Consider the following 11489-nt stretch of genomic DNA (forward strand, 5'->3'; position numbering starts at 1 on the left):
ACGTCCCCTGCATCGGCAGGCGGACTCTCAACCACTGCGCCGCCAGGGAAGCCCTCAGATACACCACTTTTATATAAACTTTCATCTCCCAAACAAGTCCACATTATTTACCCCAAGTAGAAAAATTTTAAAGGCTAGAAGAAAAAACTTGCACTTGAGATACCTGACCAGCAATCACTCGGGGCAACAGTTAGGCCAATTAATCAAGTCCAAGATTGACAAAAGGGGTCCCCTGGCTCGGCCCCTCACTGGGGACCCCAAAGCCTTTTTTATGAGAATGGATAAAATAGCAGGGTGGCAGGGATAAAAAGGAAGGTTTCTGGGGCTCCTTGCAAAACGGAGACTTGTTAAAGGAGTCCTAACGGAGGCTGAGGTTTAGGGTATGAGAGTTGATGGAATTGAGATGTGCTCTACTGGATGCCTTCTTTCGTGATTTGCATCTTTCACTCAACACTGTTGGTGAGAAGCGGTGAATCGGTTGCACGCGACAAAGTCTCATCATTTCCATCGCCGCCTAGGACTCCATGTATTACAATGCTGTAATTTTTTCCTTTTTCCTGCTGATGCCATCTCCAACTTTTGGCTGCTTATTAAATGGTGCTGCTTTAAATGTGCTGGCACACACCTCCTGGGGCACATGTGCCACGGATTCTCCAGGACATTTACCCAGAGTAGAACTACTTCCATCATGGGACAGGCATGTCCTAATGTCACTGGAGAAGGCTTGTGTCTGCAGTGGACTCAGCTCCTTTTCCTCCTCTTCTTCTCCAAGGCTCGCAGGGTTGGGCTTTTTGGTCTTTACCAGCCTGGGGTCTGTGATACCACCATGTGGTTTATGCTGCATCACTTGAACGCCTTTCCAGTGTCTCCCTGTATGAGCAACCTGTCCAGTAGGGGGTGGAAAGGCAGCTGAGGCAGAGGCAGATGGGAGGGTGGCTGACAGAGCAGTGACAGCTGCAGAAGAGGGACTGGGGGAGGGGCTTGCTGAGGGGCACTGTACGGAGGGAGCCAGCAAGGAGGGCAGGGGCCAAGGAGAGGGCGGATACTGGGGGCCAAGGTACGGTGCCACTCAGTGTCCCAAAGTGCCTCTGCCACCCTTCTCAGCCAGTGACTCCCGACCTGCCTCTGCCCCAGCTCCCCCTCCTCCAGTGCCACCCCCTCCAGCAGCATCTTGGAGGCCGACCTCCTCAGCCCAGCACCCCCTCCTCTCTTTACACCCTCTTCTAGCCCCTGAAGCACAGCCCAGCACCAATCCTGCGACCTCGTCTTGGGACTTACATCCAGACTTCTCTTCCGCCCAGATCCCACGGGAACCCACTTACCAGCTTGACTTCCTGCTCCTCTCCCAAGGGCGCCAGACACTCTGGTCAGGGGAGGCCCCTGGGCCCCCGCCCGTAAGGTCCACAATCTTCCTACTGACCAGCCCAGGAGACCTCAATTCTTCCCCGGGACAGTGTCCAGGGGTTGGATGGGTTGAGGCATCCCACGCCCTCCTAGACAGGAGGCCCTGTACTGGTTGGGTCTGTGGGGGCTCATCTGGGCCTCCAGGATGCTTTACATGCGGTCGCTGCTCAAGAGACTTTAAACTGAGTCAAGTTGTCTCCGTTGAAGAGCAAGCAGCCGCCGAGCTTCTGATTTTTGTCTCTGAGACCCTCTCTGGCCAGCCTCTCTCAGAGAGCCCCATCAGAGCCTCTGAGACCTCAGCCCCGCCTCCTGACCTGTTTCCAAGGCCGGTATCATGGGTTCTCTCTACTCACAGTTGCCTCTGGGGCCTCCTTTCAGCTTTGCCACCTCCCTCCAACCCCAGATGCCAAAGCTGGCGCTGACCCTTCTGCAGGTGGAGAGATTCCCAGCACGAGGGCGGGCATGGTCCCTGGGGTCCCCGGATGAACCCCGATGTGCGCCCTCCAGCTCTGCTGAGTCCAGAACACAGCTCTGCAGACATTTCCCCCGTGTGACCCTTGGGTGCCCTGGGGTTCGTGCTGTCTCTGGTTCCTTCCACAGCCCCCCAGGACTGGCCCTTCCCGAGGCTGTTCTCCAGTCACTCCCATCTGCCCCTCGGGAAGTGCAGAGCCAGGTTCTAAAGCACACAAACCATAGCCACAAAGAAAGGCGCTTCCCCTCCCCCAATGCCGGTGCCTTCACCTTCCATGTGACCTCTGAGAACTCTGGGCGCTGACTTCCACAGGACTCCAAAGGAGCCTGTGACCCTGGGGCCGTGACCTTACTGCTCTCAGCTGAGCGCTCCTTTCTGAGCCATCAATGCTCCGGGGCTGTGATGCACCTAATTGCTATGTGAGCAATGCTGGCCTCCCTGTGACCAGCTGTCCTGACGGCCCTGGCCTCAGGCAGGCTGGGAGGCGGGAGGGGTGGCCCGCCCTCCTCTCCGGGGCTCGGAACCGCACGGGCAGGCCTGTCCAGAGGGGAGGACCTCATCAGGAGTCCCAGGCCAACCAGGCGCTGCCGCTCTGGCTGCACTAGGCTGAGATGACGTTCCCCAGCCCCAGGGCTCACCACGTGCCCTCCTCCCTCCCTGCCAGATGCCCAGTTGACACCTCCCTGATTCCATGTGGCCCCCAAGGAAAAGAGGGCAGAATAAAACGTGTGTTGGCTTCCCGCATCCCAGCACGAGTGGGGTCGTTCATACCATCTCTACAGGACTGGTGGGAGGTGGAAATGAGAGCTGGGGACGAGGGCCCAGGGAGCACGTGCCCCTAGAGAGGGAGGCCTCCATTTCCCCAAAGTGCTGGGGAGGGAGGTGTGGCTTATTGTTGATCAACAGCCTTTCTGTTCCCAGCTGCTGCCCTGCTCTCCCCTGAGTGGAAGGACTGTCACTACATCTCCAGGGGACATCGTGAGACTGGGAGGGCAGGAGGCAGGCAGAAGGCATCCCCCACGGCTCGGCTGGTGCCGCCGTGGGCTCAGCGTCCCATCCCCCCACCGCCCGCTGCCGGCAGTGTCTGCAGAGGGCACCATGCTGGGGGCTGGGACACAGCCCAGAGAGCCGAGGCTGGTAAGTGGGGACAACGGTGGAGGGCTCTGGGGCTCTAGATGGGGCCCCGCAGGACAAGGCCTTCCTTCGCAGAGAACAGAGAGACCAGGACAAACATCCCCCAGAGAGCAGGCTCCGTGCAGCTGGCCATCCCCTGGCCCGAGGTATCCGTAACCCCAGGGTGCAGGACTGGAGGTGTCATCTCTTACTCCAGAGCAGAAAGCTCTGCTGCCTGCTGCCTTGTCATCCCTGGGCCCCAGGGGACAGTGTGTAAGAGCATCTCATCACAGGTGACGCAGGCCCAGAGGAGGGAGGCAGGGTGCCCCGGTGGGAACATGGACCAACATCCTTTGTTTACTGCAAGAGACACGGGGTTTGTATTTGGTCTCCGGTCCTGTCCAGGCCCAGGACAAAATGCACAAGAAACCAGGAGGGGTCATAGCTGATGATCACTTAATCGCATCGTAAGAAAAGCATGAAAGGAAACTTTATACTCCACGCCCATTAGCGTGGCTAAAATGAAGAACAGTGACAACACCCAATGATGGTGTGAAGGCAGAGAAACTGGATCCCTCATACGTTGCTGGTGGGAATGCAAAGTGGTGCAATCACTCTGCAGAACAGTTAGGCAGATCCTTTTGGTTGGGGGGCTGCAGGGGAATGTGCTTTCTCAAACAAAAAACCAAAACGCTAGACATGCAACAGCACTGTGACCCAGCATTTGCACCCCTGGGCACACATCCCAGAGAAATGGCATGAAAGGAAATGTTCACGCAGAAACCTGGCCGTGGAGATTCGTGGCAGCTTTATCCATAACAGCCAAACCTGGAATCAGCCTAGAGGTCCTTGCACGTGAGAATGGTTAAACACGCCGCGGGGTCCACTCAGCCCGGACGCTGCTCTACGGCACAGAGGAGTCAACAGCTGATCCTTGCTCGGGTGACCCTCCGGGGAATTAGGCTGAGTGGAAAAGGCCAGTCCCAAAGACTGTGTGAGTCCACTCATGTAACTTACGTGAAATGACAAGATTTTAGAAATACGGGACAGGGATTAGGGACGGAGGGTGGGGTGGCTCTAAAGGAGCAGCTGGGGTCGGAGCTGCTCAGCACCTTGACCGTGCTGGTCTTTACATGAACCCACGCACGTGATGAGGTGGTACAGAAGCTACAGAATCACAAATGTGCACATGTAAAAAAATGGGGGAATCTGAAGAGAAATGTGAAAACCTGTGAATTTTAACACTGGAGAAGATTGGACAAAGCATACAAGGGATCTCTATTATTTCTTACAACCACAAGTGAATCTACAGTTCTGTCCAAAATTCAAATTAAAAAAGGGGACTGGGAATTCACTGGGCTAAAGATTAATCTTGGAGTAACAAAACTTTAACCTATGGCCTGGTCAAAGGAACCGATTCATTAATTAAGGGCCTGTCCAGGAGTTAGTCTCTCCTGACCTGGAGCCAAGAATTTTCCAAGCACAAGACTACGCAGGTGACAGAGGCAGCTATGGAGGCAACTCGCAGAGGCCGGGAAGGATGCCCCCTAACCTGGTATGTCCTCTGAGAGCTAGAGTTTCACCTGGGTCAGCGTGGTGAGCGGGTGGAAGAGCAGGTCAAGGGAGGAGGAGAGGACTTCCCTGGTGGCGCAGTGGTTAAGAATCCGCCTGCCGACGCAGGGGACACGGGTTCGAGCCCTGGTCCGGGAAGATCCCACGTGCCGCGGAGCAACTGAGCCCGTGCGCCACAACTACCGAGCCTGCGCTCTAGAGCCCGCGAGCCACAACTACTGAAGCCTGCTCGCCTAGAGCCTGTGCTCTGCAATGAGAAGCCCGCGCACCGCAACGAAGAGTAGCCCCGGCTCGCCGCAACTAGACAAAGCCCTCGCGCAGCAACGAAGACCCAACGCAGCCAAAAATAAGTAAATCAAATAAATAAATGTAAAAAAAAAAAAAAAAAAAAGGAGGAGGAGCCCAGAAACTCTGCCTGAGGGGAGGGCGCACTGGGGAGTGGGGCCGAGCAGGGGGATGCTGGGGGCCGGGCACTTTGACTCAGGGGGCGAGGTGGCCGCGTGGGGAGGGGCTGCCGCGTCCACTGGAGTGGGTGGGGCTGGGAGGTACACGTTGTTTTCTTTGAAAACAATTTCTTAATTGTGGTAAAAGACACGACACAGAAGTTCCCATCTTGACCACTTCTAAGTGTCCAGGTCAGTAGTGTTAATCTGTTCACATTGTTGGCCACAGGTCTCCAGAACTTTGTCACCTTGCAGCCCGAAAGTCTGTATCCATTACACAAGTCCGCAGTCCCCCTCCTCCCGGCTCCTGGCTGCCGCCATCCAACTTTCTATTTCTATGCATTTGACAACTTGAGAAACCTGGTGAAGTAGAATCACACGGTGTTTGTCTTTCGGGGGCTGGCTTGTCTCACTGTGCATCATGTCCTCGAGGTTCATCCATGTTGTAGCGGGTGTCAGACTTTCCTTCCTTTTGAAGGCTGAATAATATTCCATCGTGTAGCTATATCATGCTTTCTTCATCCATTCATCTGCTGGTGGACGCTTGAGTCGCTTGCACCTCTCGGCGACGGTGAATACCGCTGCTACAAACGTGGGTGACAGACACCTCTTCTAGATCCTGCTTGCAGTTCTTTGGGATACACACCCAGAAGTGGGATTGCTGGATTGGAGGAATGTTTTGAGCCCAACCTGGGGCAACTGAAACCTCTTAGCTCCTTATCAGAAGCTACGCCTGTGAGTGTGCCTTGCCTGTGGGGAGAACAGACTCACCCCTGGCTTCCATACCTGTCCAAGGGAGCAGAGGTCAACTTCAGGTACAGGGCACTAGTCCCACCCCTGCCAGCCCTTTACAGGCACCTTACACACACACACACACACACACACACACACACACACACACGCACTAACGTGGGCCCAGCCCAGCCCTCAGTAATTAGAGACACACACAAGGACTCCACTCTGTTGTCACCCAGCCCCACCCTTTTCCACAGCAGGAGAACCTTAGGCCCAGGCTCCAGGGGCCCTCCTCTCCCGCCAACCCCCGCCCCCCCGTGCCCGCCCCCCCTGCCCAGGCCAAGACTGGTGAGAAGCTGAGTGGGTGGCAGGGCAGCCAGCCCACGCCACCCACGTGTCTCTGTGCCTCAGGGCATCAGGAAGGCCAACCCCGGCCCCTGGCCTTGGCTGTGTGCTTCCAACCGCATCTCCCTCAGCACCCAGGGCCAAAGCAGGCCCTGCTGACTTTCAGAAACTACTGAACACATGAGGTGAATGAAGGAGAGATGGTTCTCCCACAGGACTTGGTGAGCAGAGAGATGGGAGTGGCCCCCATCAGGACCTTGCAGATGTTCCTCAGGCTAAGGGCCTCGGCCCCCTAATCTCCACCCCACCCTGAAGAGCCAGCTGGGGACCCTCCTGTGAGGGAAGGACCTGCCTCCCTCAGGACCCCGGACACGCAGCCACACCCCTCCACTGCCCTCTGGCCACATGGCTTAAAGTCATAGGTCAGGAGCAGGGGCAGGGTGTGGCCACCTCGGGCACTGGGAGGGACACAGAGCCTTTTACAGCCGGGACAAAGTCCTGCCCTGATTAAAGCCCAGGCAGCTTGTGCTGCAGCTGATACCCTGGTGTCCCAGGCTTGCGGCCCTCGCCATCGCACAGGCATGCAGGGGGCCTGGGTGCTGCTGCTAGGCCTGCAGCTACGGCTCTCCTTGGCTTCACCTCAGGTAATGAGGCGCCGCCCAGCCGCCCCCCAACACAGGGGGCTCCCCAAGACTGACCTGAGTCCACTCTCCCCTTAGCCAGTGGAAGAGGAAGACCCAGCCTTCTGGAACCGCCAGGCAGCCCAGGCCCTGGATGTTGCTAAGAAGCTGCAACCCATTCAGACGGCTGCTAAGAATCTCATTCTCTTCCTGGGGGATGGTGAGTGTGCCAGGCCTGTCCATCCCGTCGCCCTGCAGCCCTGGAACCCTAGGCTGCCGGCAGACACAGGGTGGCCCTGGGGACTCGGGCCTGACACGGGGTGTACCTACAGGGATGGGGGTGCCCACGGTGACAGCCACTCGGATCCTAAAGGGGCAGCTGGGTGGCAAACTGGGACCTGAGACGCCCCTGGCCATGGACCAATTCCCGTACCTGGCTCTGTCCAAGGTAAGGGCTGCGTGGCCTCAGGGTGCTCTGCACCAGAGGGGTGGGTGTGGGGCTAGGGAGCATGGCAGGAGGGAAGGTCCCAGGAGGGCGGGGGCTGAGGTTGGGCCCGGGTGCAGTGAGCATGGGCCCCAGGGCCTGAGTCAGGATCTGGGTGTACACCCATGAGCAGAGCTGAAAGCATCTCTGCCCCCAGACGTACAACGTGGACAGACAGGTGCCAGACAGCGCAGGCACGGCCACCGCCTACCTGTGCGGGGTCAAGGCCAATATGAAGACCATTGGTGTAAGTGCGGCTGCCCGCTACAACAACTGCAGCACCATACGTGGCAATGAGGTCACATCTGTGATGAACCGGGCCAAGAAAGCAGGTAGGCTTGGGGCCAGCTTCGCCGGTAGGGACAGGCTGAGAGACCTCAGTGGCCCATCCTGACCTCTGCCACCCCCAGGGAAGTCAGTGGGAGTGGTGACCACTACGAGGGTGCAGCATGCCTCGCCAGCTGGCACCTACGCACACACGGTGAACCGTAACTGGTACTCGGACACGGACATGCCTGCCCAGGCGAAGAAGGAGGGCTGCCAGGACATCGCCACGCAGCTCATCTACAACATGGACATTGACGTGAGACGTGAGGGGCAAGGGGCGGGGCTGGGCGGGGGGTGGGTCCACCACCCGCCACAATCCCAGGCCACCCACGGCCCCGGGGCCTGGCAGGGTCTCCGTGGGTTTGGGGCGTGGGGCGCAGTGTAGAAGTTACAGGGAGGGACAAGCCATTCCCACGGACCTGGCTGGGACGCTAGGGGCTGTCTGAGGAGGGAGCAAAGGGCCAGCCAGGCCCCGAACCCACCTGCCCTAATCCCTGGCCCCAGGTGATCCTGGGTGGAGGCCGAAAGTACATGTTTCCTGAGGGGACCCCAGACCCTGAATACCCAGGTGATGCCCGTCAGAACGGAATCCGGAAGGACAAGCGGAACCTGGTGCAGGAGTGGCAGGCCAAGCACCAGGTGATGGGGGCTCGTGGGTGCAGGGGGTACAGCAGGGCAGGGGCTGCAGGGTGTCGGGCTGTGGGCTGAGGCCTGGTCCTACCCCTTCCAGGGTACCCAGTACGTGTGGAACCGCACGGCGCTCATTCAGGCATCCAAGGACCCCGGTGTGACACACCTCATGGGTAACGACCCCGCCCACCCCACTGTCCTCCCCCGGGATGGGTGCCATTGGCCCTCCTTGCTCCCTGACTTGCCAGTCCCTACTGGTCCCTTTCCCGCAGGCCTCTTTGAGCCAGCAGACATGAAGTATGAGGCCCAGCGAGACAACAGCAGGGACCCATCCCTGCAGGAGATGACAGAGGCAGCCCTGCGTGTGCTGAGCAGGAATCCCCGTGGCTTCTACCTCTTTGTGGAGGGTGAGTGGCAGCCCCTTGATGAGCAGAGGAAGGAAGGGGGCAGTCGGGGCGGATCGGGCGTCTTAAATGGGACCTTCTTGCAGGAGGCCGCATCGACCACGGTCACCATGAAGGCGTAGCTTACCGGGCGCTGACCGAGGCAGTCGTGTTCGACAATGCCATTGCCAAGGCCGGCCAGCTCACTAGTGAAGCAGACACGCTGATCCTTGTCACCGCCGACCACTCCCACGTCTTCTCTTTTGGCGGCTACACTCTGCGTGGAAGCTCCATTTTCGGTAAAGCCCAGGGGAGGCGCAGGCGCTTTTTCCGAAGTTACGTGGCAGAAATGGCTCCGAGCCAGTTTCCTCATCTGCCGGGTGGGGTGGTAACAGCAACTGCCCTGCACGGCTCTGGTGAGGAGTAAGCCAGTGAACAGGCAGGAAGTGGCCGGGCTCAGCACCCAGGAGGCGCACGGAAGGCTGGGGTCGGTGTGGTCACCGGGTCCCCTCCTGCCTGCAGGGCTGGGTTTTGGCAAGGCCAATGACAGCAAGTCCTACACCTCCATCCTCTACGGCAATGGCCCGGGGTACGCGCTTGGCGGGGCCTCAAGGCCCGACGTCGACGGCAGCGAAAGCAGTGAGTGCAGAGGGGGCAGCGTTGGGGGCGGGACCCCGGCCGGGAACTCGCGGGAGCGGGAGGCCGCCTCCCCGCCCGCCCTGAACCCTCGTCCTCCGGTCAGCGGGCCCCGCGTACCGGCAGCAGGCGGCCGTGCCCCTGGAGAGCGAGACCCACGGCGGCGAGGACGTGGCGGTGTTCGCGCGCGGCCCGCAGGCGCACCTGGTGCGCGGCGTGCAGGAGCAGACCTTCGTGGCGCACGTCATGGCCTTCGCCGCCTGCGTGGAGCCCTACACCGACTGCCACCTGCAGCCTCCCGGCGGCCCCGCCGGCGCCGCGCACCAGGCCGCCTGCCCGCCCTCGCTGGCGCTGCTGGTCGGGGCGCTGCTGCTGCTGCCGCCCGGGCCGCACTGACGCACACCCGCCCCGGGCCTCGGGGGCTCCTGCTGCAGCGCCGAGAGCCCCGGCCCAGGCCCCACCCGAGCTGCCACCTCGGCGTCCCCACCACGGCGTCCCATCCTGGCCACCACCCCCGCGTCCCCCAGCCCCGCGTCCCCCACCCGGCCCTGCGCCAGACCTTCACCGCGCAGCGATAAGGAGGCTCAGCCCCCGCCCTTCATGGGCCCGGACCACGCTGGAGGCTGAGGCCCTGATTTTCCTGTGGCACCCATAGTCCTCCTCCCTGCCCCCAACCTCGGGGGCCTAAGATTCCGTGCGGTGCAGCCCGGGACCCCAGGAAAGGCGAGGGCTCGGACCACGCAGTCTCCCCTGGGCACCCATAGCCCTGCCTGCGGCCCAGGCAGGCACTCCCCCAGAGCTGTCCCTAGGCCCGCCTAGAACCCACGCCTCGCCTCTCCTGGAGACCCGAGGACTTAGGGGCCCCTGCGGAGGCGTGGCTTCCTGTCCTGGAACCCACCCTGGAGGCACCTTGCTGGCCAAGGAGGCCGCTGGCACCAGGACAGCCAGGGGGCCCTCGACACAAAGTCCTCAGCTGCCGCTCCTGGGAACCCAGCGGTACCATTAGAGAGGAGACGGCGACCCAGGAAGGAGGCTTGTCCCACGTCACTCAGCTACCGTGATGGTGGCACCCCTCCCCCCCCCCCCCACCCAGTGCCCATTCCAGGCTGGGAGAGCCAAGGAGCAGCGGGGGAGCTGTGGGTTCCGGGAGGGACGAGGCAGCTGTCAAATAAACTGTTATACAGTGTGATGCCAGGAGTGATATGTTCTAGGCAGAAAACTCCTTAGCAAGTGGGGGCAGAGCGTGTGTCTGTGTGAGGGGTGCGGGGCGATTCACATCAGGAGTCAGGGAGGGGCTGCCTGAGGAGCTGACAGCTGGGCCAGGACCAGAGGAGGTGAGGGCTGCAGCGATGCAGAAGGACAGCGGTGCAGGGCCTCAGGCGGCAGCGGCAGCGCCGTGAGGCCAGCAGCAGGATCAGAGGTGGAGGGAGCGGGGCAGGCAAAGAAGGTAGACGCTGAGGGAACCGGAGGGATGGGGGCGGGGTGCAGAGGGGGAGGAGCTGGAACTTTACCCAGAGTGTGGGATGTGATTGGAAGGCTTTGGGCGGGGGCTTAACGGGACCCGGCTCTTAGAAAATATCCTGCTGGCTCCTGAGGGGAGAAGAGTCTCTTCTGCTGCTTTTGTTGTCGTTGCGGGGTGTGAGGCCGAGGTGGGAGCTGGGAAACCAGAGAGGAAGTGCAGGCTCCTAACACTTCTGACCTCGGCCTGAAAACATTCCTGAGCACCCGCTCCAGTAGAACTACACTGACTGAGGAGCTAACCCACCCCAAAGGGAACATTTCAAAGAATTTTATAAAGGCGAAGACGGCCATATTTTCTGATAAATTTTATAAAATTACCAATTTCTTTGTACGTTTACAAAGTTGCAAGAAAGCATTTTGCTCTCGCTAGAAATGTTAATATGACAGTGTGTGCTCCTCTATTTACTAACATTTTGATCTAACACTGTAAAACATCAGTTTGAAGGCCAGGCTCTCAGGGCAGTTTACTTCAACTCTGGGTTTTAGTGGCTGTCACAGAGCTATGGAGATGAATGGAAGAAGGTTGTTTATGTTTCATAGATGGGTTCAAAACCCAAGGAGACGCTACCTTTTCAAACTACAGGTTTAAAAACAGATCATTCTGGAATTAGTGATTATGGTTGCACAACTTTGGGTATTCGAAAAAACCACTGTATTGTACACTTTAAAAGGGTGAATTTTATGGTATGTAAATTAAACCTAAATTACAAACAGTTTCTGTTTCCAAGTTTGTTTGTTTGTTTTTTTTTGCGGTACGCGGGCCTCTCGCTGTCGTGGCCTCTTCCGTTGCGGAGCACAGGCTCC

The 11489-nt window shown here is 59.0% G+C and overlaps 2 protein-coding genes across 6 annotated transcripts in view; both read left to right on the forward strand.

Annotated features, from left to right (window-relative positions):
• The window catches only part of DIS3L2 (DIS3 like 3'-5' exoribonuclease 2), a 398793-nt gene extending 395890 nt beyond the window's left edge, over positions 1-2903 (forward strand). For 2 of the 3 annotated variants that reach the window (XR_008619302.1, XR_003677896.2), the window contains exon 22: positions 1228-2684. The gene's annotated coding sequence lies outside the window, so the exon portion shown is untranslated. Of the gene's footprint in view, positions 1-1227; positions 2685-2797 lie in introns of those variants that run through there. The other variant, XR_008619304.1, reaches the window with a different exon arrangement.
• The window catches only part of ALPI (alkaline phosphatase, intestinal), a 22539-nt gene extending 11945 nt beyond the window's left edge, over positions 1-10594 (forward strand). The window contains exons 2-12 of one of the 3 annotated variants that reach the window (XM_028482701.2): positions 2798-3013; positions 6804-6924; positions 7037-7152; positions 7346-7520; positions 7599-7771; positions 8020-8154; positions 8246-8318; positions 8418-8552; positions 8636-8827; positions 9051-9167; positions 9271-9692. In XM_028482701.2, the coding sequence (XP_028338502.2) occupies positions 2798-3013; positions 6804-6924; positions 7037-7152; positions 7346-7520; positions 7599-7771; positions 8020-8154; positions 8246-8318; positions 8418-8552; positions 8636-8827; positions 9051-9167; positions 9271-9560 (1743 nt within the window). In that variant the 3' untranslated portion in view covers positions 9561-9692. Of the gene's footprint in view, positions 1-2797; positions 3014-5386; positions 6729-6803; positions 6925-7036; positions 7153-7345; positions 7521-7598; positions 7772-8019; positions 8155-8245; positions 8553-8635; positions 8828-9050 lie in introns of those variants that run through there. The other 2 variants (XM_024124653.3, XM_055090543.1) reach the window with 2 other exon arrangements.
• Positions 10595-11489: the final 895 nt, after the last annotated feature.

This window comes from Physeter macrocephalus, chromosome 2 (assembly GCF_002837175.3).
Source record: "Physeter macrocephalus isolate SW-GA chromosome 2, ASM283717v5, whole genome shotgun sequence".
NCBI lineage: Eukaryota > Metazoa > Chordata > Mammalia > Artiodactyla > Physeteridae > Physeter > Physeter macrocephalus.